Below are 27,222 nucleotides of genomic sequence, written 5' to 3' on the forward strand. Positions count from 1 at the left end.
ATTTGGCTGCAAACAATGAAGAGCCCAAGCTTCGTCAAGAAGTACAGTCTGCTCTTTTCCTTCTTGTACGTGGCTTTACAGCTGTATCTCTACTCCAGTCTGTTGTCCAGGTGAACACCAAGGTATTTATACTCCTCCACCATCTCCACCTCTTCTCCTATGATGGAAATACTGCTTTACCTATTCCTGTTTCTCTCAAAATCTACAATCTTCTCCTATGTTTTTTTTTTTTGACATTCAAAATAATATGATTATTCCCACACCATGCCACAAAGCAGTCCAACAGGTCCCTGTACTCAGCTTCTTGTCCATCTCTGATCCACCTCACGACTGCAGAGTCATCTGAGTATTTCTGCAGATGACAGGAGTCTGTCTTGTACTGGAAGTCTGAGGTGTACAGAGTGAAGAGGAATGGTGAGAGTACAGTTCCCTGTGGTGCTCCTGTGCTGCTGACTACCTGGTTAGACATGCAACCCTTCAGTCTCACAAACTGTGGTCTGTTTGTCAGGTAGTCTTTGATCCAGGAGATTGTTGAGGTCCCCACCTATGTTTTCTGGAGTTTCTGACTAAGCAAATCAGGGTCAACTGTGTTAAATGCATTGGAGAAATCAAAGGACATGATCCTCACAGTGCTGCTGGCTTTGTCCAGATAACAGTGGGTTTGTTCAAGCAGGTGTATGAGGGCATCTTCAACTCCAACTCCATAGTGATAAGCACACTGCAGGGGGTCATGAATGTTGCTGGTTTGCTTTCTCAGGCCAACAGGGGTTTTTCTAGGACCTTCATGAGGTGAGATGTCAGGGAAACAGGTCTAAAATCATTAAGGACTGATGGGTATGCTTTCTTGGGTGCCAGAACAAGGCAGGAGGTCTTCCAAGAAACTGGAACTTTCTTCTGGGTCAGCCTAAGGTTGAAGAGATGCTGAAGTGGTGAGAAGTTGTAGTGGTGAGGGCTGTTGGATGGCTTGTGGAGAGATTTGTCTTTAAGTGACATGCATTGATTTGTTGTTTTATTGTGTTGTTTTATTGGGAAAGTATCTTACTCTTCTGAAGGGGAATTGAGTTATTCGCACAAAAGTGTATGTAGTTATTCACACACTCAGTCATGGCAATGATGTCCTCTCAGTGTGTCTAGGACATTACATCCCAGTCTGCTTCCTCAAAACAACCCAGCAGAGGTTTTTCAGTTTCTTGTGACCATCTTCTCACATTTCTTTTTATCACAGGTTGCCTCTGAACTAGTTCTTTATTACAAGCAGAGAAAAACAAGATTATGATCTGATTTGCCAAGCGAAAGTCTTGTTTTGGAGAGGTATGAGTCTTTGACATTTGGATAAAACAAATCCAATGTTTTGTTATCTCTAGTACAGCAACTGAGAAAATGCTGAAATGTTGAAACTGCAGCAGAGAGTGAGTTGTGACAAAAATCACCATTTACTGCCACAAGTGTGTTGGAGGGTTGTGCCTGTAGCATATTGACAACTGAGTTGATGATTGTGACGTTGTTGATGTTGTGCCTTTGCATCCCATTTGTGTCATGATTTATTTAAGCATGTGCAAACTAAAACATGTTTGCTCAAAGGCTGCCTTTTAATGCAGACTCTTAAGTTCCCTAGCAATGCTTAAGTTTAGATTAAAAAGCAGGCTCAGACTAGCAACACAGTCATAGATAGTAAGACTTAAATTGTTTTCTTGATTTTTCTTTAATAAAACAGAAGGGTGGGCGTAAGAAATATATACACTAAGAACATCTTTCTTCATATCACAGTATCTCTCACAAAATGTCTGGCTCCCTGTGTGACCAGCTGTTAGTCTTCCACTCTAAGGATTCCTCCCATGTTCTACTGCAGGGAAAGGGAACTACCATGTATATATAAACTTCACAAAACCTTTAAATAAATCTGAACAATCCCTTTAAAGTGTAATACCACCAACAACAATTAGTGACTATAGCTTCATTAAATCAGTGGTTCTCAAAACTTTTATGATAAATATCAACACAGAATGTTCAGTTTTCCAAGTATCATCATACTGACAGACATTTTAAAGTGCCACTACAGCAGGACGTGGACTTTGCCAGTTTGATTGTCATCAAAACGAAGATTAAAAACAAGGAGAAGAACATTGGCACAGCATTATACGTTGAATGGCGCTCGTTAATTATGCATTCCACTTTCACTAAGGTCTTGAAATTTTTTAAGTTATAACTTGGAAAAAAATAACAGAAAGGTCCCTGAAGTTAGAGTGTCAGTTTGGGAAATTGGAGGTTTCTCACCAACCCTAACCTCAAAACCTAATATGGTTTCCTTGTGTACACTTTTAAAGGTCAGAGCAAATTAAACATTCATGTGCACTTTCGAAAATTTGCATGTAAAAATGTAATTGTTAGTTTGTTTTACTGTTAGCCATTGGTCACTGGGGTTACCAGTTGGGAAACCCAACTGGTTTTTGAACTTGAAGGAAGTTAAATCATTGCCAAATCCCGGTTCTTGATGTCAGAGGTAAAGGGAACACAGCATATTGTTATGGTTTGTGAGATATAGGACCCCTCAATGCAGACCAGAAGGCAGTATGATGGTAAGTGAAAAAAGGTTTAATAACAAAAACTCACACTCAGCAGGAGGCAGGAACAAAACAAACGGGCAGGCAAGACAGGCATGGCATGATCAAAAAAACAAGACTAGGTTTGAGAATGTTTCTGCAAAGAACAACTGAACAGGAGTGTATATATGGAAAGTAAACCAGGTGGAGCTAGGAGACAGATTAGTTTGGGCAGGTGAACCGAATAAACTTAATTGACAGACAGAACAAAACATGGCTGCGGCAAAAACAGAGACTCTTGAACACAAACTAACAGAAACTAGAAAAAACATGAAGCAAAAGCATAACCAGATCCGAAAACCAAACTACCCCAAATCATAACACATATAAAGCCAAAAACATATGCTCCTTCTCTCATTTCTGTAGAGATTTGAGGCAAACCTTTGAACCACATACAACGTTAAGCAGAACGCAATCAAACGTTAACAGGTTTATTGATTACAATGTTTCAGAGGGTTTCTTGGTCCAGGGTTTCTGTTATCTCTGGCTGACTATTCACTAAGGAAGATGTAGAAAGATAAGTGTAGTGATTGGGCAGAAGTGAGTAGTAGAAAGGGAATTCATTATCTTATCTTACTCTTAGGAGGCAAAGGCTTGATGCTAGGATGTAATGTGGAGAGTCCAGGTGGTGTTGGTTTGTGTGGTGAGCCCTAGAGAGGTGTTACTGAGGGAGCTTTTGGTGTAGCGTTGGGGGATGGACAGGTAAGAACTTAAGAAGTCATGGAGAAAGGAGCTGTCAGTTGCCCATCATGATGATAAGATGACTAGAGGGTTATTGCACCAGAGAATCAGAGAAGTGGATCCAGGAAGAGTCCCAACAGAGAGATTCTAGGTAAAAGCATGGAAAAATACCTCACAAAACACAGAAAGTACCTTGTAAGTAATCCAGTGAGGGAAATATCCCAAGGAGGAAAAACATGAACATATGGAATATTCACAGAGGGTAGCAATTACCACAGAGGTTGACATTCAGGCTTTATTTTACTGATCCATCAAGCCCAATCAGTTGATTGGGCTTGATGGAGCGGGAGTACACCACTTGGCCTCACCCTCTGGCCTCACCCTCTGGGAAAACCTGCAGCTCAGTGGCAAAAACACCACAGAGACACCTGACAGGTTTAGTCTTTACATGGAGTTCTTGAAATGTCCTTAACTGTAATTCTCTTTTGAGAAGCTTCGAGTTAGGCAAAGATTAATGTGATTGAACAAATAATCTTTCTGGTAAACAGTTCCCCGTTCAAAGGACATTATGTCTTCCAGTTAAATCCTTAGGATAACTTTTCAAAATAACTTTTCAAGTAATCCATTATCCTGGTAGCAAATTTCCATCATTCCGTTAAGTGTCCTTGAAGTCTGTGTACAATAATTGAGTGAATGATCGAAATCATCACAGACAAAAACGGTTGCGACGGTGGTAGGGGTTCTTCCCGTTACCACTGGGTTGCCGCTTCGAACCCCTGCTGTGTCCATTGTTGCGTCCTTGGGCAAGACATTTCATCCGCCTTGCCTGCTGATGGTGGTTAGAGGGCTCAGTGGCGCCGATTGTATGGCAGCCTTACTTCTACAGTCTGCCCCAGGGCAGCTGTGGCTACAATGTACAGTAGGTTACCACTGTCATTGTGTGAATGGTTATATGACTGATTGTAGTGTAAAGCGCTTTGGGGTCCTTGGACTTGATAAAGCACTGTACAAGTGCAGGTCATTTTACCATTTACCAAAGATGAAACATTTGGCTTTAAAACAGACTCACAAATCCAAGATGGCTTTGGGACTTTCTGATCACTGTCTGATCCATCTTATCCCAACCTACAGGCAGAAATTGAAAGCTGATGAGTCAAAGCAGATGTTACAGGCCTGCTTTGACTGCACATAATTGACTGTTTTTGAAACTCCAGCCACTGATTTAACCAACTTACTGAGGTGGTGACATCATACATTAGTTTCTGTAAAGATGTGTGTACAGACCAAGACCTTCTGCACATATAATAACAATAAACCTTGGTTCACTTCACTTCTGAGGAAGATGTGCAGAGATAAGGAAGAGGCTCACAGCAGTGGGGATCGGGCTCTGTATCAGCAGGCCAGGAACAAACTGACCAGAAAGATCAAAGCAGCAAAGAGAAGCTTCTCACATAAGGACAATTCTGCTGTTTGGAATGGTTTGAAAAACCTGACTGCCTACAGGAGCCATTACCCCAACCCTGAGCAGAATCCTCACCTGCAAATCAATTGAATGGCTTCTACTGCAAATATGGAAAGCAGCAGTCCACAACTCCCCCACATCCCATTAGGGCACAAAATATTTTCCCAAACACTAACCACCCCCATACCTTAAAGACTCCTGCCTGCACTAAGGATCTCTGAGGAATTTATAAATAGGATCTTTCAGTGCCTAAAAACAAGGAAGGCCTCAGGACCTGATAATATCTCTCCATCATGCCTGAGAGCCTACGCTTACCAATTGACCCCCATCTTCACTGAGATCTTCAACAAGTCATTGGAGCTGTGTGAGGTTCCCTCCTGCTTCAAATGCTCCACCATCATCTCAGTACCCAAGAAACCCACCATCACAGAAATAAATGACTACAGGCCTGTTGCCCTGACGTCTGTGGTCATGAAATACTTTGACCGACTGGTGTTGAAGCTCCTGAAGGACATCACAGGCCTCCTGCTGGACCCTCTGCAGTTTGCCTACCGGGCAAACAGGTCGGCAGATGATGCAGTCAGCTTGGGACTGCACTTCATCCTGCAACACCTGGACAACCCAGGGATGTGTTGTGATTATGAATATGAATATGTTATTTAATATTAATACTTTAATATTTTATGAAATAATAATTTGGTCTGTTAAGGGTTGTCCTGCGAATACCAGCCCAATAAGGCGGTGGTATTAGGACAAAATTGAAAGGGATAAGCTAAGCTCTGACATTATTGAACAGCAAAACTCTGTACACACAGAGAATGAATTCACACAATTTCTTAAAATACAATAATTTATGCGTGGGTTCTCACTGGGTACTCCGGCTTCCTCCCACAGTCCAAAGACATGCCTGTTAGGTTAATTGGTAACTCTAAAATTGCCCTTAGGTGTATGAATGAGTGTGTGCGTGGTTGTTTGTGTGTTGCCCTGCGATGGACTGGCGACCTATCCAGGGTGTACCCCGCCTCTCGCCCATAGACTGCTGGAGATAGGCACCAGCTTCCCCGCGACCCACTATGGAATAAGCGGTAGAAAATGACTGACTGACTGACTGACAATAATTTATTAACAAAAATAAGTTAACTCAAAGTCAAACACATTTCAATCAACAAACTCTTTACTATGCTAAAACAATCCAACTAAGCTACCAAGCAGAATGAAAGAATAAAGAAGACTAACTATGTATAATATGAATAAGGAAGACTAAGGCTATGTACAATATAAACAAGTATATCAAAGATGGTTAAAAACCATGTCCAATAAAGTGATGCAACATTACCATTCAATGTTATTTATGTCTAAGAACCAAGGATTATCTTGCAGAATCCGGAAAAGTTATGTTAGTCTTGGAACGAAGTTAGGCAGTAATTGGTACACCTTCAAACAGCCATTCACAAAGCAAGATCAGATAAAACATTATTTTAATAAAATAACATTTTAAAGAATGATTTGCTGAATAAAACCAACCTGCTAGATAACTAATTATCAATGGTGTTTAATTAGCTGCCTTTATTTAGTACAATAACATTTAAAGAAATATTAAGGAAATATTAAAATAATATTTAAGGAAATATCCCTTTGAATAAAAACCAAAACTTTCTGGATAAATGTGTCTTAATGCTGTTTAATCAGTTATCACGTTTAGTAAAATAATATTTAGGGAAATATTATTCCGTATATTGGAAACTAACAACCTTTCTGGGTCAATGATCTGTAGCTGGCTCATAAGGTGGGCGAGCAAGTGTTGTGAGACGTTATTGGCTGTAGCTAACAAAAGAATCTTATAGTTGTTACCAGAATCAAACAGATACCTTTTAAATACCACTAATACGGTGCATTATGGCCAATCTGTTTAAAAACGACCCTAAAGTTTGTCTTAACTTTAAAAGACAACACAGAACACGTCCTTAGCTGAGTGCTAGTCTACTAGCACTTAGTGTAGCTAAGTTTTCTCAGCAAAAACAAACATAGATAAACAGACATTACTTGGATTATTTATAACTAAACTAATCTTCTCTGCCCAAACACTACCTCTTACGTGAAGCGTGCTGAGGAAAGGTTGTCCTGGGCGTTGAGGAAAACGACCCTAGCATTGGGCAAACAAAGGATTAGCTTGCAGCAAACCTCCGTAGCTGTGCGGAAGGGCCTTTAGCTGACCCAGCCAAACCGTACTACAATGGCACGTTTGGCTCCTTGAATGGCCGCGATGCGACGGGGAGGCTCTTGCTACCTGGACGTGCAAGCAGGAAGGCGTGCAATGTGGCCCCGGTCTTCTTCTCCAGGCCGTGGTGGAAATCCGCTTCAATTAGGGCTGCTTCTGGAGGCCTCAGAAGAAAAGTCAAGTCACACTTGTCTTATTATATCCTTTATATGAATGAATGCCGGATACTAGAACAGCAAATCATTGCTTAACTTTGTTGCATGTGATTGTAGTCACTCTGGATCCAAGTTGAAGAGTTATGTCTGCTTGTCAGCAAGGAGACAAATGCGCGCTGAGACTCTTCTGTCCAGTTCCCTTGGGGATCCGCAAGGAAAGAGGTCTGTTTGGTGGAACGCATGGTTTTTATTCAAACAGTGACGTCACGGGAAGTCCGCTGTTACTCCTGTTCCTGCCTGAGCTGGAAGTAGGTTAATGTGATTTATTTTGAAAGTTCCAGAAAAGTTCTTACTGGCCTTTAATGTTGTAACCCATGGCTAGGCTCCCAACAGATGTATGCCAGGATACAGTTTGTGGACTTCATCTTAGCCATCAACACCATCAGCCCAGAAGATCCTCGACCCGAAGTTCATCCAGCTCAAAGCCCTTTCAGTGGATCCCGCACCCCCCAGGGGTGTGTTCTCTCCCCGCTCTTCTTCTCCTTCTACACAAATGACTGCACCTTAGCAGACCATCTGTGAAACTCCTCAAGTTTGCAGATGACACCACTGTTATTGGAAAGATCCAGGACAGTGATGAGTCTGCATACAGAGCTCGGCTGGTACACTGGTGTGGTTAGAACCACGTGGAACTTAACCCACTCAAGACTGTGGACACGATGCTTTCTCTGATGAACACTTGACAGGCACTTGAGTTCCAGAACTACACCATGCATACTTGGACTCACATTATCTTCTCTGTGAAGTCATTTTCTCTGTATATATGTACATTTTAAAGATATTTGTTATGTCCATTTGTTCATATTGAAAAAAAAAAAAAAATCTTTTTCAAGAGCAAAGTGTAGCAGAGTCAAATTCCTTGTTTTTGTGTACAAATTAATAATAAAGCTGATTCTGATTCTAAAAAACTAAGGCATATCAGGTAATGCTACAGAGTTTTGCACTGACATGTCAAAATTAGCACACAGTTCATGAAGTTCAGATAATTATTCCCTTTATCCATCCATTTTCTTCCATACTGGCTCACGGGGAGCTGGTGCCTTTCTCCAGCTTTCTACAGGCAAGAGGCTGGGTACACCCTGGACAGGTCGTCAGTCCATCACAGGGCAAACTATTCTTTTTATAAAAATCTTTATTTAAAAGACATAAAGTTTTTGTCATTTTCAAATAAACAGAAAGGAAGAAAAGTTACAGGAAGTAGACATGTCTGTTAGGCCTCGAGGACAATGATGTAATTAAGGAAATAAATATACTGATTCATTGTTAGTATCCTAAAAAATTTCCCAACGTATTTTTAACTTCCTGAAGTAAAGGTAAAATACGGTAAAGGCATTCCACGTTACCTGTTCTGCATGAACATTTATTTTGTGTTCCTTCATTTCCAGTAAACAGGTATGGGTTGCTTTCAGGGGATCTAATCTTTCAAGCAAGAAAGAAAATGTATTTGAAGTATCTTCTTCTTCTATACCGCTTATTCCATAGTGGTCCATGGGGGAGCTGGTGCCTATCTCCAGCAGTCTATGGGCAAGAGGCAGGGTAAACCCTGGACAGGTCGCCAGTGGATTGCAGGGCAACACAGACAGGACAAACCACCACGCACACAGTCACACCTAAGGACAATTTAGAGAGTCATGTTAACAGTCATGTTAACCGTCATGTTTTTGGACTGTGGGAGGAAGCCGGAGTACCCGGTGAGAACTCATGCATGCACGGGGAGAACATACAAACTCCATGCAGAAAGACCCCTTTGGCAGGAGTTGAACCCAGGACCTTCTTCCTGCAAGGCAACAGTGCTACCACCTGTACCACAGTGCAGCCCTGCATTTGAACAATCATAATTATTCTTGCTTGTTTTGTTTCTTAAAACCTCCATTGCATAGAAATATTAACATCCTTTCTTACCCAAATAATGCAGATGTGACTGAAATATTTGCTACATATTGTGCAAAGATCAAAAAAGCCTCTTTCAATTTGAATAACTTTTATTTCTGTTACTTAAACTGGAAATTAACATGTAAAAATCTGAGCGGCCTAGAACGACTTCAATGAAACACTTCCCTGTTCACACGTTATATATGTGTAACAAGTACAGTTGTGCGAGACTAGCCAAAGTGTAGTTACAAAGTGTTCACCAACAGGAACTTCAACATTTTTTCTTAAAGGACAAAGGGAGAAATTACCGTCAGTACGGAAGGTGATGAAACAAGCGAGAGAGAGTTGCTTGAGGAGCTTCCTCACAAAAAAACATTAAGTAAAATTGTTTCAGGCATTATGAGTCTGCCACTCATTAACCCTGCCATTCTGAACATGATTTAAGCTAGTGCAAAATTCCACATGCAAGAATGTGGGAAGACTTAATGGCAATTTATTTGTGTCCAATAACTCTGTTGGACACAAAGAACCTAAAGCTGTGTCCAAAATAATGGGAGCGTGTTTAAAAAAGTAAGAATTTCCATACACACAAGTGCTTTGAAAAAATTGCTTATTCTCTTTCAAACAAAGCATGAAAAAACATCACACATTTGTAAAAAGCGGAAAAGGAAATATTAAGCATTAAAAAATAGTAGTGTCAGAAGTTTTCTTTACTACCTTTAACATTTGCGCTATAAACTGAAAAATGATTAGAGATTGATCTTTCCTGTAAATCCCTAAAACATTATTTACCTGCAAATGCACTGTTTTTTCATTTATCAACCTGTAACCTATGGGTTGCTTGTTCAAACCCCTGCTCTGCCTATCTCAGTCATTGTGTCCTTGGGCAAGACACTTCTCCCACCTTGCCTGCTGAAGGTGGTCAGAGGGCCCAGTGGTGCTGATTGTATGACAGCCCCACTTCTGTCAGTCTGCCCCAAAAGCTCAACTTCAAATAGGCATCTTACATCACTTTCAAGTAACTGGAGACCTTCTTTGATTATCCTGGAGCTGGCTGAGTCCGTTTTGGTTATTTAAAAGACAAAGTTTTTGTCATTTTCAAATAAACAGAAAGATACATGGAAGAAAAGTTACAGGAACATGTCTGTTAGGCGTTAGCTGGCTGAGTCCGTTTTGGTAATTCTTTGATTCATTGGAATTATACTTTTTAGTGGTTTTCCACAACTTTCTGGCTTTATTTTCAGTTTGAAAGCATTTGATCTTTTTGATCACAAGTAATCTGTTTTTCTGAATATCTGGAACAACTCCAATTACCTTGATTTTCAGAGAGGTACTGTACAACATTCACTGCCTTGAAGTATATATTGAAAATGTTAAGTTTGACTAGGGCAAACATGTAATGGCAGCTCTGGTGGAATTCTCCTGGTCTTCAGTGATTAGTATATACCAAAAAATGGTCTGAAGAAGGAATGTTGTTGAACTGGGATCAGGGTCATGGACAGCTAGAGATGACCGACACACAGTATTTGCAGACTGAATGCGGGCTTGTGTAGTCCAATCCAACAAACAAGCTACTCTTACAGAAAGGTCTCAGAATTGGTTATGCATGGGGCATTGAGTGATGTAGCAGTGGAGCGAGCACCCCATATATATAGGCTATAGTCCTCAACGCAGCCTTCCTGAGTTTGATTCCCAGACTTGAGACCTTTGCTGCATGTCTTCCTCTCTTCTCTCTCTGCTCATTTCCGATCTGGTAACTGTCAATAAAGGCTACTAGTGCCAAACAAATGTAAAAAAATAATTGACCATGCATATCTGGGTGTCCATGCTGATCCCTGTCCACCTTTTAAAGAGCTACCAGTAAGCAAGTGAGTATCAGACCTGGACCAAGGAACCATTGGAGAGGATGGCTTGGTCTAATGAATCATGTTTTTTTATACATCCCTTGTACAACTGTGTGTGTGCATTTATTACCCGTGCAACCGTTTCCCTTTCATAGTAAACCATTTTCCTCAATGACAGTGGCTTCTTTTCGGAGGATAATACACCCAGCCACAAAGCAAGTAGGATCCAGAAATTATTATTATTATTATTATTATTATTATTATTCCTCATTTGTATAGCCCTTTCAAAACTGCCAACTAGGCAACCAAAGTGCTTTACACATGTACAGATGAAAAGAAAAACTTTTCAGAAAAGGTAAAACAGCCAACCAAAAGCAGAAACAACAAAAGGAACACTAGAAAAAATGTGCCACCAAACTACTGGATATTAAAAGCCTTAAAAGCCTATTAAAAGCCCACATCAGAAATAGATTGTAGGTCCGGAGGGAGCCGGTCCCACAGTCTAGGAGCTGCTACTGAGAACACCCTGTCACCAGAATGCACATACTTAGTCCTTGGTACATTTAATAAAAACTGGGATGAAGACCTCGGGGATCTACAATGCCCACAAAGACACAGCAAATCAGATAAACTAGATGGGGCCAATGGTGGCTGGTTGACTGACACCAAAATAAAAGCATTAGGAAGAGTGTGTGTAGGTTTCGGCAACGGTGTTGGTGTTGGCGTTAGTTTTAGAGAGTATATCTGTAATCTTGTGCTGTTGTTTTCAAAGTGCAATGACAATAAATTTAGATTCTGATTCTGATGTTTTTCTCTATTTTAGTATGGTAAAGTACATTTATTTTCTAAATGTTACAATCTTGCGAAAACATGTAATCCCTCGGAGACTTTGTGCTCTGAAATCAGGTGTCAGGATTAGAAAAATATTCAACTCAAAAGTTCTGTCCGCAGCCTACCTGATCAGAGCAGTTAATCCCCTCACATGATAACACCGAACAGCATCCACAGCCGAACAACACCTGACAGAAGGTGGGTCATCTGATCAGATAAATAAAACAAAAGCATAGTCAGCCTCTCAAATTCATATGCAGCAGGAGAGGATGCTGTTTTTATCCCACGATAACACAAACATCATGTGTTACATAAAAGAAAATATCAAGGCGCATGCACATTCATCAGTCTCATCTCAATTGTAAACATTTGCAGTGCAATTTGGAGTTTAAAGGTTTAAAATACTGCGATAGCACATCTTTTGGTTGATACCATTTTAATTAATCAGCATTAGGAGAAGTCTGGATGGTTGAACTTCCCCTGAAAAGACAAATAAAAGTGGTAGTTAGGATGTTTCTGAAAATAAACATTAAAAATACACAATTCTCCATTAAAAGTAACATCTACTCCTTGTACAGAAAAACAATATCATATGGTAATCCAAGAGTTTTAAGGTTGAAGATAAAAATTGAAAAGAAATAAAAAAGATGTAATTTTAAATCTGTGTCATGTTTCATTTAAATGTATTGTACTTAAGACCCGTACATAATTTTAGCAGTAGAACATTGTTTCTGATTAAAGGCACCTGATAAAACCTTATCTTGCTTCTAATTATTTAATCTGTCCAGCTTGATTCTATGATTTAAAGTATTGTATTCTATAACATTTAAATATTTTTTTGCAACAAACTGTGCTTTATATTGTATGATGGCTTAAATAGGTCCCTCTTGAATAGGATCTCGTCTCTCCATGGGATTTAGCAAAATAAATAAAGGTTATGAACGATTGAATTATCTGAAAGGCATTGAAATTGACAATTTTACATCATACTGACTGGAACATCACAAGGTTGGTTATGCCATGGAGAGCTTTCTGTTCTCTTGGAGACCAATGAGTAACAGAGGATGTTTAAAAGTTCCATTGTGGCACAGCTCCAGATGTTAAATGTCTTGAATGGACACTTATTCATATCAAGATCTCGGTTTACTGTGACTGTAAGAGGAGAAAATAAAGCAGCACACCGGAGATTGCACTGCAATTTGCACGCTATCTAAGAAAATTATGGCAATGATTGCAAGTTACAAAATCAAAACTTATTTCCCTTAAAACACCCTTTAAATAAAAACAGTCTTGTACTTGAATTGAGGATCTTTTTTAATTCCTTATCAACTGGAGCCTTGAAAGCTGAAACCAGAACCTTATGTAAATTGTTTACTTCAAATTAAAATATGGCTCATCATGTGTTACAGCCTTGATCTGAATCATCTGGAAACGTAATTAGCTCAAACCCAGAGGAAATAGTACTGAGTACTATAATCTCCACACACAGCATATGTTGAATGGATCCATATCACACACAGTAGTGCATTTAACACGACATTAGACAGAATATTTTAATTTCTTAAAGTTTTTCTGACTAATTCTATTGGATTAACCTGTTTTTATATGAATAGTACTGTTTTATACTTTTATAGATGTTCCTAGTATCCTACAATTTTGTTTTGAAAGGCAATATGGAAATAATGTTCATGTATCTGTTGGATTGCAGATTACTTGAATTGAATTCAAAAATAACAACCAAATAACATATTCCAAATATTGAAGTTGCAATGAATGGTGTTCTTAGAGTTAGACTTATCTTTCAGATTTTCATCACCAAACACATATCTGGATCAGATTTCATTGCAATGGCTCAGGAAAAAGGAAACAAAACAGCAGCACCATTTTTAAATACTGTATGAAAATTTTCCAAAATTTGAACTACAAAACTAACCCCTTAGTAAAAGAAGAAAAGAGAAATATGTATGATAAAATAAATATTTTAAAAGATACAGAAAATTGTACATATGTCATCAAGTGCACTTTGTGAATTAGTTGATAATTGTATATATTACACATTCAACATAGTAATAGTATTCATTCTGTCAATACAAATTGGAAAGGCAAGATTAACACATAATCACAAAGTTTTAGCCTTAGTTTTAATTAAATGTCAGTATTAAAAGTTCAAGTGTCATCTGCTCACAATGTCGAATTATTAGGGAATCTTGTTTGATTTCTTAGGGCCTACAGTGTCCGCCACATTTATTTTCTCTCCTGGTAAAGATGCATTCAATCTCTTTAGATGATTCTGGGTCCTCCCTATTGCTCTCGTCTTTCCAGCTCACTCTACAAGTTTTTGTATTTAAATATGGCCATGGGAGAAGGTTAACCTCCTAGTGAACTGTTTCTCTCTTCATTTATTTAGGTTCAAGACCCATTTTCCGTTTACTACCAGAGTCCAGGTTTGACAAGTTTTGTTTAACATCCTTGCATTTTAAAGAATTTTTATGCTATGACTTCTTATGAGGTACCAGAAGCCTTTGTAAGAGAAACAACCCCACAGCATCATAGATCCTCCACCATACCTAACAGTGGGCATGAGCTGCTTTTCCACATATCTTCTTATTCATACCAAACCCACCCGGGGTATTTGTCGCTGAAAACCTTAATCTTAGTTGATATTTAACAAAGGATGTGGTTCCAGGTAAAGGGTGAGTTTATAGTAAACTCCATGTTTACGTTTGTGAGCCCAGCTCTGCTTAGGGCCCAGTGCTTACCAAAAATCCACATAGGGCCTGTATGTATTTTGCCTGAGTTTTGGACATGAAAATCAATAATTATAAGGAAATACTTTAATACAAGATTAAAATAACTAAAGGACACTGTAGATGTGTCTTTACAGTATTTCAATTACTTACTCTTTGGCAGAAAAAAGTGGTTATTTTGTCCTTTTATGAAGACCACGCTGATTTTGTTGTTTCTCGAAATGTCAGATAACAAATGCATATGGATACTTGGAAATGTTACTACCTAAAAACTCTTGAACTTTGTGCAAACTCTCAACCAATAAAGAAAGGGAAGTAGTATTCTGTGACTAAACTCATGAACATGATGTTCCTTTAGCCCACCATCACCTTGTTCCACTTTCAGATTGTCGACTAATTTCAACCCAACTTTGATTTGCTGTTTGGATTGTTTTGATCATTAGAAGCGGTGATCTTCCTCTCATCTTGCGAGACAACAATCACATCTATGTCCTGACGTAAGCACCCACCGTAGTTTACATCAGCCCAGTGATCCCAGTGATGCGCAGCCTGTGTGGACTGGTGATGTGCGCGAGGAGGTGTGGGCTGGGAGTTGCGCACGCGGCTGATGATCGGATCGGCGTGTGATTGGTCGGCGGGGAGGTTTCCTGACAGCGTTCAAAGAGTTTAAGGTGCTGCAAGCAGAGCACAATGTGGTCAGAACCGACGTGAACCGAACTGAGCGGACCACAGTATCTTTAACAGAACCACATAAGGGAAGAGGAACGACGAAAACGAGAGCCAGAGAGATGACTCTACCGACTGTGCGACAACTTTTCCTTCTGTGTTTGTTGGGGATTTTTGGATGTTTGAGCACAACAGGTAAGCTGAGACAGGCAGGGTTTTACTGAATGAAAGTGAACGAAAATGTTCTTATTGATAACTTTATGAAAGGGTCCGGGTTTGTTGTGTTTTTAGACATAATTACTTAAAAATAAACACCGTTGTTTGCCCTGCTCCAGCTCACTAAATATCGTCATTCATTAGTGGAAAAAAAACCTTGCTAGTATTAACTGGATTCTGATAACCTAACAGGGGTTTATTGTTATTTCCATTGTTTTATAATATCTAAATCATCTGGTTTAGGAACTGAGGATGCATTTTTAAACATTTAGATACAGATTTTTTTTTTTTTTTTTTTTCCAGCAAAACATGGAAACCATGTTTTCCATGACTATTGCGATGTTATAAAAAACAAGATTTTAGAGCAAAACGGATGAAATATTTTTTTTATTCTCCCTAATCTCCCACATATGATAAATAGTGTCAAATTATGTGGAAAAAAAACATTTACAGTCAAATTCAATAAGTTGGAATATTATGGAAAAGTATTTTACATAAGCATAATTACAAACTGACTAACGTTTTCCAGCCTTTATTTCTGCTAATTACGATGAATTTCTGCTTAAAGGTTATTTTCAAAAGCTACTTTTAATCTGAGAAATGAGCCTCATCGGAACACATGTTCTAATATATAAGAATACGACTGTAAAACTGTGTATGCTACAGAAGAAGCTGTGAGGGTTTTAAATGGTTCGCGTGAAATATGACCCATCTAAGAAGATACTAACTGAAGTGTATGCCTTAAAATTCTACAACTTTATACAACTGAATACTAAGCAATATATATATGATATATACTTACTTATATATACTTAAATATTAATTTAGTTTGAAAATGATGTAATTTGTTTTCAGATGGAATAATGGCTTAATTCTTGTTCAAATGTAACAGAGAGCACTACATCTAATCCCAATCTCTAGAAACCTTTTATTTTCCATTTGTAAATCAGGAGTCAGAAATCAGATTAAAAAGGATTTAGCTGAATCAACACATCAGTGTTATTGTGAGATTGAGCAATTTAACCACTGGCGGTCAAGTGAAACCAATTTTTAGTGGATGTTCTATTAGTCATCAATGATTATATTCTCTGTAAGGGTCTTAATGATAATAAAATCCTGTGAATTATTAGTCAGATTGTATTTGAAGTTACTGCTCAAAATTACCCTCATGTTATCTGATGTCACACAGAATTATCCAGTCTCTGATTGGCCAGGAAACTGTAAACTGCATTAAAGAAGAAAAAAATTCACTTAGAAAATATTTTTGGACCTCTGAACATAATTGCTATGGGATCAATGAAGAGTGTTATTAGATTATCCAATGTGCTGAAGATGTAATGATATTTTTGTTATGCAAAGCTGCACCAAATCTCACATACACAATTAGAAAATGTTAACATGTCCTGTTGTATGTCCTCTTTGTCCAGATGCCAGCGTTTTTGGACAGAGGAGGGATGACACTGCACTACGAACGGTGATAAAATAAGTTCTCTTCATCAGTATCAGCCCTCATTACTGCAGCATATCTGGTTACCCTCTTCATGGATGTTCACTTTGATCCCCTGCCGTTTTTTCTATTTCCTTCTACCTTAATGGCTAAGACACAGCCGCTGGCCAGATAATCGTGTTTAATTATCATAGATTAAGTGACAATTAAATACAATAGATCACACAGATTTGTAGCATCCAGACCAAAAGATGTAGTTCTGTGACTGAGAATAAAGCAGTAGTGATGCTAAGCTGTAATGAAACCTGTAGATTTTGTTCCATGTAATCTCCAAAGGCCTAATGCCTTTTTTTCTTTTTGAATAAACTAAAATACTAGGTTGTATTTGTTGTATGTAATGAAATCCTGAATAACTGTGTTGTTTGTTCATAGGTGCGAGGCATCCAGAGCAATGATATGAGTAATGTGTTGTGGAAAGACCAGAATGAGGTAGGCCAACATCCGAGCGATTGGACTGTCATGATAACATTAAATATTTATTTCAAAGAGAAAAAGAAAAGATGAAGCACCACATTTTTCCTTGAGCCTCAGTTCCTGAATGAGCAATGATCTGTTTACTTTCAGAGATAAATAGCATCAGCATGCTGATGCTATTGGTCACCAAAATCTGATGACTTTTCTTCAGCAGGTTACAGATTGCCAGGATCAGCTGTGAAGTTTCTAAATATATGGATTTGATACCAAACGATAGCATCTTCTACCATTCAATCAGTGATGCAAGAGGCCTGATGGGGAAAAAAAAGCTGGATTATTTCAGTTAATTACATGCAGAAAGAATCCTCTCTCTGGCTCAAGCTTCCTCTTCCTGTTTATGGTTCTGTATTGGTTCTCTGGTCTACTCTGTTTGTTTTTTTAGGTAGAAAAAATGATTTCAATGAGCCTAATGGGCAATTTTTACATTCGACTCAGTTGGGGAGATCCACGAGGTTCACCATGTACACCGTGGTGTTATATCATTGCTGGAGACTGTGGTCGTTCTAGGGTGAATAACCCTGACACAATGGTACCCTGAGTGGTGAGCCGCATCTCCAATATCAAGCACTACCATTGGCTGCAGAGACAGAGTGGTGGAATAATTTTAATTAACATCTGGAACCGTGGAGGCCTTGGTGTACAGTATATATTTTGGCAGATAATCTATATTTTAATCTCTGATGACTTTTTTTTTGCCACTTTATGCTGTCTCACCTATATGCTGATTCACTGAAACCATTTAAAGAGTTTACATCAGGGGTGCCCAAAGTGCAGCCTGGGACCATGTGAGGCCCTTGAAATAATTTTCTGTGGCGCCCAACATGTCTCAAGAATGGTACATATTTGGCCCTCCAGCAAATGGAGCAGATGCAGATAGACACTTTTTATGATTTTTAGGATAAGGTTTTTAATGACATCCTCCTTAAATGTTAGGTACAACACAATGTTTTTTTGTTTATTAGCGATGTCGTTTCTGCTTTCTTTTTAATATCATAGTAAGTTGAGCCAAAAAAATCAAGCGGTCTTTAAATCAAAAACAGACGTGGGCACACCCATTCATTACATTCATACAAGGCTGTATGACACCTGTGTGTGTTTAAATACTGTTGGTGCAATGGGGTAGCTCTGAGCACCCTCCACCTGAACAGTGCAGTAGTGAGCTAAGTTTGCTTCACACTTAAAAACTCAATCCACCTCTCCTCTCTATGGCTCCATGCAGTCTCATTCAAGAGATCACGCTGAAACGAAGCAACTTTCTTTCCAAGTTAGGTTGTGCCACAGGGGATGAATTGGATTTGACCAACTCACATGTGAAGGAGGGTTAAAATTTTAAAGTAATTTGAAATGCTAGGTTAAAAAAAATTAAAGCGGGAATCAACAGAGATTTTAAATTTTGTCTGACTACAGTATAATCAGAGTTTTTGGGGGTCAAAAAGCTGGAGAAAAAAAAAACTGAAGTTTGCTCCTCTGCTTGTAAAAATTGGGGACCAGTTGCTTCACTCGCTCCATTGTTCATCTACAGTACAGGTCAACCAGAAGCAAAGCAAACTCTGTTCCTCACTGGTTTGTTCATCCAATACATTGTGATTACGTCTGCAAAAGGTAAAAGCTCTGGAAAGCTTTAACTTTGCTCTAAAGATTTGTTAACTCACCTGAGAAGCGAGCATGGCCCAGCTTGAAATAATTTCTTGGTTATTTAGTTTTGCCATTCTGTGTAAATAACGTGCTAAATTCCATGTTTTGGAAAACCCACAACTGGAACCCTCAGGGAAATATTTGGAAAAGAGGTTCAATCATCTTTCTGACATACTGAGTTCAGGCTGTGCTTGTTTTTACACATTGGGTCAAAAATACCACTCAGAAATATAAGGTCTGTTGTTGTGTGGAGAAATTTATGGCAAGCTTCCAAACTTGGTGGTGGAAAATCTGGTAAATTAGCAGAGATGAGCTTCATAGACAGGCTAGTGAGGTAGTGAGCGAGGCCTGAAGAGGTAAAAGACGGTAAAAGATACAGAACAATTTCTGGAATTCATCAAAAAACACGGGACAAAAAATATAGAGGTAGAACATACAGCTGTAGTTAGGTACAACAAACACCTGGATAACCAGATATCACCTCTGAATTTTATGGTATTTCTTTCTTTCTGTGCCTCGAATATGATTTTATTTGCTTTTAAGAATTATGAGAGGTATAATTATAGCCTTTTTTAATTAATACTTCTGGTATTAATCTCTGATTGTGTTCATTTTCTTCCACAGGAGCAGGTCCAGAATGTTTTCAAAAGAGTAAGTTTTATTCCCAAATTTCCCAATTAGTTTTATTATCATCATTCCCATGGTAAATATCAGCTCAAGGAGATCAAAATTGCCTTTTTTTCCCCACAGTTCCTGTTTCATTACTCCAAAGCGCTCAACTCTGTTGGAGCTGTTAAAGAGGTGAGCAAAAGAAGACCAAAAGTGTAATCTCTTAGATTGTTTAGCTACTTTTACACTTATCTCAACATGTATATTATGTCCAAAAAAGCACTTTTTGTGACTCTAAATGTGAAGATGAGGCAGTTTGTGAACACAAGTCCCATTACACATATGACGTATATGTAGATTATTCATCATGTACAGATGTTATGTATATTGCATGTACATTAAAAAAGGGTGTAAAATTTACTGCGTGCCTCTGCTTCCAGACAGTTTTTTATCCATGCTTAACGATCATCTGACCATCTCGGGCTGAAAGTTCAATGCTCTGTAGTCTCAGAGTGCCCCTGGGTGGTCAAGTAGTTCTACTCTGAATTCACTAGAAGACAGTTTCCACTTCCATGTCATTACGCACCAATACTCAGCATACTAAGTTGAGGAAATCTTCATCAGTGCATACAGAGCATCTGCATAGCATAGCACTACTTTAAGTAGCATTACAGGTTAATTGCTACAATCAGTTCTATCAAACAAGTCTGTTTACGGAGCAAATATTTATGATACTCTAACTATGGCATCTCTGGCATGCTGATGCCACAAGAATTTTCCAAAAACTCCGTAACACCCCAGTTAGCTGCAGATCACATTATGAATGTTACAGTATCAGATGCATAAAAAGGGGATGCAGGAGCATTATGTGCTTAAAGCTGGGTATCTTTATACACCATAGATCTGTGAAACAGATGTGCAAAAGTGTGCCATGGCTATTTCAAATCTAATTTTCAGGATTTAAATTTATTTTCAGTAAAGTCCTTTCAGCTGTTGAAACATGTCATTTCAAATGTTAATATGGGTAAAAAAAAAAAAAAAGACAATCTAAGTACAACTACGGGTATTACAAATCATTGATTTATATACAATAAGTTGTTTTTTTCTTTTATTCTGTTGAAAATAATGATAATGGACGGGAGGGCAATAGTTTAGCCTTTACACCACTAGGATTGTCAGTATTTTCCACAACTTTCCATGTGCTAAATGTTAAAGCAGTTCTAATACTGGTCATACCTCTTATTTTGTTACATCACATAAATAATGATCAAATCTCTTTTTTTCATTTAGTCTCACTCAGTGCACCCTTTGATGCGACTTTTGCCTAAACTATCCCAGAGGAGAAAGAAGAAAGTGCTACTTCTGGTAAGAAACGTTTTCTAGTTAGTCTACGTTACATGTTTGCCACCAGCTGTTTTAGGAGATAAAATACAAGTGCACACAACTGCGTATTCCAGTAGAAATGTGAAAATGAAAGCAACTCTTGTTTCAGGAGGGACTTTTTTTCGAAGTTGCACAACTGATTATTTAGCAAAGACATAAAGGAACTTCCTTTTCAGGTTCCAGTTGTTTTATAGGGCAGATTTTTTTTAAATCAAGTCTTAATGATTCAAACGGGTTTAAGCCGCCTTGTCTTCAAGCTCATTGGCCACCCTTAGTCCTGTAGAGGCAAAGATGTATTTGAGGGATCAGTTGAACTATTTTGGCATTTGTAGATGCAACACTAAATGTGGTTTTATTAAGAGCTTGGGACAGTGGCAAACAGTCAAAAGTTTTGAATTAATCACCAACTTATTTCTTTTGTCATCTCTACTGAAACAAGGCAGTGTCTTAATTTATGCAGCTTGCTCCTAAAATTCTGACTTGATATTTTAATGAGCACAAACCAAAGCACAGTACATAGTTTTTCCCTTCATTTATCTCTCTTTAGGCCAGTGGAGGTTTAAGTCCAGACACACCATTAGAGAAAAGGACACATTCCATTATTTCTCTTCTACCTTTAGAGACTTAACCTTTCAGATAGAAAAGAAGTAGTAAGAAGTGATTAGAATGGAGCCCAAATAAATCACATTAACTTCATCACTGTACATGTTCATTGACTGCTCGCACTGACATTTCTCTGCCTCTCATTACCTCCTGCTAATTAAACAGAAAATCCGAGACCTGCCGGAGGGGACGTTGTAAAAGAAGAATCTGAGAAATGGAGGAAATGTAACACAATGGGCAGGAGGAGCAGCTGGCAGGTCCGGCCTGGATGAAGAGCCTACTGATACCGAGCGACACGCGGCATCTCTGGCTCGCGTCTCCAGACAGAAGATTTTTTTGTCTCAACAGAAAACAAATTGCTTATGAAGTAAAAAAAAAAAACAACTGAGCTACGATGACGGATACATGTCTTAATGTTTCCAAATGTTGATAACTATTACTTAATGTTAACAAGCTGCTCTCTGAAACAAGATATAAACACTTTAAGTTATTATCAGCAGTGACTTTTTTATTTCAAATAGGAATTTTGAAAACTAACGTGGCAAAGAGGTACACTCACATTTAATTAAAGGGGAATTAAATGCATATGTACATTTTGTGACATAATTATCATGTAATAAAAAAATTGTTAAACTTTGTCTCTCACGGTTCTGTAAGGTTGTAGCTGTTGTTCCATTTTTCCACTTAAACAGGTTTACCCTGGGGTTAATTCTCTCCTGCAGAGTGGCCTGCCCATGTGCCTTTGAGCAGGACTGAGCTCTGTACATAAAAAAAGGGATTGTATTTGAGATTGACACATTTTTACATACAAGGAGGTCTCCTCTCTCTCGCTGCTCAGGTCTTTAATAAGTGTTTCCATGTAAAGGCCTCGTCCTCTGATAGGAGTGGTTTTGTTTTGCTGTTTCTTCAATTGTCCTCATCCTCAGAGTCGCTGTCTTTTCGTGTAGGAAGCGAACTTCTGATTGACGACATTAGTTTGTCTTCGATTTGTTTCTTGGGGTTTTCCTCCAGGTCGGTCTTCACGGCCCCAGTTTCTGATAACCTCCACTCCAGCTCTGCAAGGGATATAGAAAAGACACAAAGGGAGGATTTCACACAAGGGCACTTGTGCAGGACATGAGCTAAAGCTTCCAAAATTAGCTCCAAAACATTTTGTAAAAAAAAAAAAAACAGAGGGATAGAAAACAGAAAGGAGAGAATGCTGCTGCTGCTAATTTCTGCTGACAAAGATGTCAAAGTTCCCAAAGTCGGGAGATTGTTTGTACTTCAACTACAATGATTTGCAGTGGGTTCAGTTATTGTGCACAGGCTCAAATATATGCACATACCACCACTATTGTTCCCTGGCAACCTGCAGAGCAACTGGCTAAGGTCACGTTTGTAAATGTGAACTGGTTCTCAAACATTTCACCTGCTAAAATTAAGGTAGAAAAAAAAGAAACAAAATCTGATACATAATACATACACAATTCTATGTATAAGAAATGCTCTTACTCATACTCGTCTTGGTTTATTTAAATTGGTTTCCTAGCAGCTGGCCTATCCGCTCCAATGTTGTCCTGCTGGAACACTGAACCAGCCAAAGGTTTCCAGCAGTTGATCTGGGATGACGTTGATGAATTCAAAGATAATTTTCCATCTTAATAATTCCCAACACTTTGAAGAATACTCCAGTACCACTGGCAGCAAAACAGAGCATTAGCAAGATGCTACCTCCACCATGCCTGAAAGTGGGTGCTGTGTTCCTAGGTTTGAAAACCTTACCTTGACTCCTCTAGCTTACCTTGACTATTTGGCCATTGAGGCTAAATAGTCCTTTCTTTTCACCACAAAGCATTTAGCTTTGTCACACGGAAGATTGCAGCTTTCAGTAATGCTTGTTGGTGACTTTTGAGCAGGTACTTCTTTTTTGGTTGGCGTGTTGATGGTAAACTCGCTCCACCGCGGAGAGCGACACTGGTGTTCAGGCAGCTTTCAATTCATGACAGATTTGAGCCTGATTGGTTCCTGGGCTGTTCTTAATCAGATCTCTTGAATTCCAGTTGTTGAGAGCCAGTGCCATTGCACCTTTTAGATGTTCCAAGAAACCTAAATCCAATGAATAGCTTATTACCAGGCCTCTACAGAACTCGATAACATGCTCAGGAGGTAATCCAGGTATTTAATTCAGGTGTTAATTTTTTTTTGCGGCCCTTTATTTTTTTCAACAGTACACTGATAGGAAAGGGGTGTAGAGAGAGGGAAGCAAAGGTCGCCTGGGTGAGAAGTCTAACCCGTGATGAGCTGCGTTGTGAACTGAAGCCCTGGAATATGGGTTGGACGTTTTACCCCTGTGCCACCACCGTGCCCGATTCAAGTGTTTTAAGGAGGGATGCATCTAAATGTTGCATGACACTGGCTCTTCAGGACAAGAGTTGGACCCACATGTTCTTAAACATCTTAACCTAATTCTGTCTTCCCATTGAAGGACAACGGTTTGGATCAGACGGTTGAAAATTCGACGCAGCTGGGCGTTTAAATAGGACTATTTTGGAATGGATAAAGCAGACTAACATTAACCTTCTGGAATGTCCCCGACCTCAATCCTACTGACAGGAAACCAACCAATTTAGCTGAGCTCGGACACAAGAAGACAGGCCAAATATCCAGTCATTTTTAGGCCAGAAACTTGGTGGCTACAAAAAGTGTCTGGTTTCTCAGCAAATTGCCAAGGGACATTTACTCAAATATTAATTGGGGTGTATGTAAACATTTGAGCCTGCATTTATAGTTTTGGCCCTGTAAGGATTAAAGAAAATTCACAGATTTAGGCTTGTACATCTCTAAAGTTATATGCTCTGCATACACTAGAGCCCGAAAAAAGAACAGTTTGAACGCATCATTTAAAACCTGAAACTAACCTGACAGTTATGCCCATGATGAACGTATGGAAATTTCTGACCGGTCCTGCAAACCTAAACTAAAACTTGGAAACTTATTTTGTTTTTTTTAAGTCATCAAGGAAGACCCTACCTTCAGCTTTAAGGTTCATGCCACCAAACACCAGCGGGCCGATGAACTGGGCCTTCATCTCTCCCTCAAAGTAAACGAAGATGGTTGGCAGGTTGCGGTCAGGGTAGTTGGGGATACAGGTGGTGGAGATGGATTTAAGGAACTTAGTCTGAGGGAATTTCCTGGCCAGGCCACTCAGGTGTTGGTTGATGAGGGTACACAGAGGGATGCTGGGCCGAGATACAACAGACAGGAAGGTTAGCACTGAAATGTACTAAAGTGTACTCTAACATACCTGAGGATGTATATTCTCGAGTAAAACAGCACATCTTAGCTGAGAACAACGTCCAGATAAGCTACAGCCTGACCTACCCCTGCTTGTAGAGGTGCAGCACCACCCAGATTCCTTCTCCAGCCTTGTTGACCTCCTTCACGTAATCCTGTCCAGAGATTTCACCCAACTCGCCGAACACGTTCTTCTTCTGAGCCGCCTTCCACTCTGCGAGACGCTGCTGTCTGAAAGGAGATACAGCTCTCATCAGTACATCGACAAGTGGATAATCTTTACGAGACTCGATAAATCAAAATCCAAGCATCACCACCTGACTTTCTGAGCAAAAAGAATCATTATCCACAATGCAACACATGACCTGTGGAAAAAAAACTTTTCACACAATACAATAAAGCCAAGTCATTTTCACTTACTTGTACATCTCAATGGCTGCCTCGTCATCTTCACCAAACTCATCTTCATTCTCCTCAAGTTCCTCCAGCGTCATGCTTTCATAGGTTTTAACTATGGGAACAACAATTAGAAACTGCTTACATGTTCTAAAAGTAAATCAGTTCACAATTATTTGATCAAAAAACGTCTTTAAAAAAAACTTTAATCTGTAACAATATCAAATATTGTGTGGTACTTAACAATAATCTACAATACAGAAGGGAAATGATCATATTGTAGGCATTTAATTTGTTGTGATTTATTATGATAACAACAACCTTTAATTGATCATGTTTGAAAACCCTAAAAACAAACAGTATGGTGAGGATTGTTTCTTTTACTATATTTCTCCACTGTTGGAATAACAGATATCAATTTCTGTGAAAATAAGATGAAATGTAATCATTAGCATTTTAGAGCAGTATGTGTGTCTGTGAATCTGACTGTATGCAGTGACATGTAGTCATAGCCATACACAATCTGTTGCCATGAAAGTCCATCTCTCCTATGTCAAATTTAACACATATAAATAGTACATTTCAAGCCATCTCTCATACCAACAGACTGCTGTTTTAGGGCCACTTCCTCCTCCTCTTCATCATCTTTAGGACTCTCTTTTGGAGGAAGGATGCCTTTCTTCCTCAAGATGTCATTCCACTCTGTATCTTCATTCGGGTCCTTCAGATAGAACAAAGTATATAGATATAAATGCAATACAATCACTGATCATTTTAGGTTGTTTTACATTGAATATATAACATATCCTTTGCCTGTGGCCTATCTGAGGTCCGATTGCAGGCGACTTATTGGTTTTTGTAAAGACAAGAGTGAAATGTCGCACAGAAAGAGAGAAAATAAGGCACACACGTTTCTTTATCTCATATGTTTGTTTTTTAGAGTTGAAATAGCTTACAGATCATAAGAGCACAGCTGAGTTAGCGGTTCATGCTGCTGCAACTTTATTTCAGTGGTGATTTTAGATATGGGTGATCTGATTCACAGTTTAGGTTTCAGGATATTTGAGTGTTTTTAGGAGGCTGGGCTGCATTGATCCTTTCTACTTTAAAATCTAACATGCACAATTCAGGATTTCTGAAACCTTTATTATATTTTGCTAACAATCAGAAATAATTTATGTATTGCTTTTTTGAAATACAAATGATTGTCCATCTAGATCCATTTATATCAGATCAACAAATTTGTTATAATATACTTTCTATTTGTTTTTCATTTATTAAAAAGGCTCTGTTGGGGGATTCGGGTGGCAGAAAGGTGGGGCTCGCCCAGGACTTCATTGATTCAATGAACACTCCTGCTTGAATTCATATAATGCTTCAAATTAACCTGAATGTGAGGATCTTGGGCTTTAACCTAACAGACGTAAGGTAAAATCCATATAAAACCTGGGATCTTCATTTGTTTCCCATTATTTTTCTTTCAATGTTTTCTTGAAAAAAATGTTAATGTTACTAAATATTGTTTGTTAAGCTGCTGGCAGTCTCGTCCTATTCAGAAAATCAATAACCATTTTAAATCATTCGTTTAATACTAAAGTCAATCTTAAAGTTCTGATTAACTAAAATGCTACAAAGCTAGCTAGGTAGAAAAGCTTTAACATAAAATGTCGGAAGGTTTCCCCTGAAGCTTATGGTAATGAATCGCCTAGTTCTCTAAAAGTAATCGGCATTCATTAAGAGAGCATAAAAATCTGAACTGACCTGCATTTTGTCAAGTAAAAGAGTCCCTTGAAATCACACCACTGCTCCTCTCCCTGACACGGAAACAGAAAGAGCTCACGGTGGGTGATTCCGGAAGAAACCGCAAACCTAAGAGGGCTTCAACTAATTTCTACATGTGCAGCTAATTCTAAAATCCAACTCCTTTCTATTACTATATTCGTATTATGATATGTCTATTCTTTTAAACTGATGTGAAGATCTGCAT

At 38.8% G+C, this 27,222-nt stretch overlaps 2 protein-coding genes across 2 annotated transcripts; one reads left to right on the forward strand and one right to left on the reverse strand.

Annotated features, from left to right (window-relative positions):
- Positions 1-14,926: 14,926 nt before the first annotated feature.
- nms (neuromedin S) lies at positions 14,927-22,532 on the forward strand. The gene is made up of 7 exons (XM_047371513.1): positions 14,927-15,331; positions 16,780-16,826; positions 17,232-17,288; positions 19,593-19,619; positions 19,719-19,769; positions 20,868-20,942; positions 21,729-22,532. The coding sequence occupies exons 1-7, from the start codon at positions 15,259-15,261 to the stop codon at positions 21,759-21,761; spliced, it is 363 nt and encodes a 120-aa protein (XP_047227469.1). The 5' UTR covers positions 14,927-15,258; the 3' UTR covers positions 21,762-22,532.
- On the reverse strand, positions 22,051-27,151 carry pdcl3 (phosducin-like 3). The gene is made up of 6 exons (XM_047371511.1): positions 26,997-27,151; positions 25,836-25,956; positions 25,260-25,350; positions 24,927-25,070; positions 24,576-24,784; positions 22,051-22,618 (listed from the first exon to the last, which is right to left on the reverse strand). The coding sequence occupies exons 1-6, from the start codon at positions 27,000-27,002 to the stop codon at positions 22,470-22,472; spliced, it is 720 nt and encodes a 239-aa protein (XP_047227467.1). The 5' UTR covers positions 27,003-27,151; the 3' UTR covers positions 22,051-22,469.
- Positions 27,152-27,222: the final 71 nt, after the last annotated feature.

Source organism: Girardinichthys multiradiatus, chromosome 7 (genome assembly GCF_021462225.1).
Source record: "Girardinichthys multiradiatus isolate DD_20200921_A chromosome 7, DD_fGirMul_XY1, whole genome shotgun sequence".
Taxonomy (NCBI): domain Eukaryota; kingdom Metazoa; phylum Chordata; class Actinopteri; order Cyprinodontiformes; family Goodeidae; genus Girardinichthys; species Girardinichthys multiradiatus.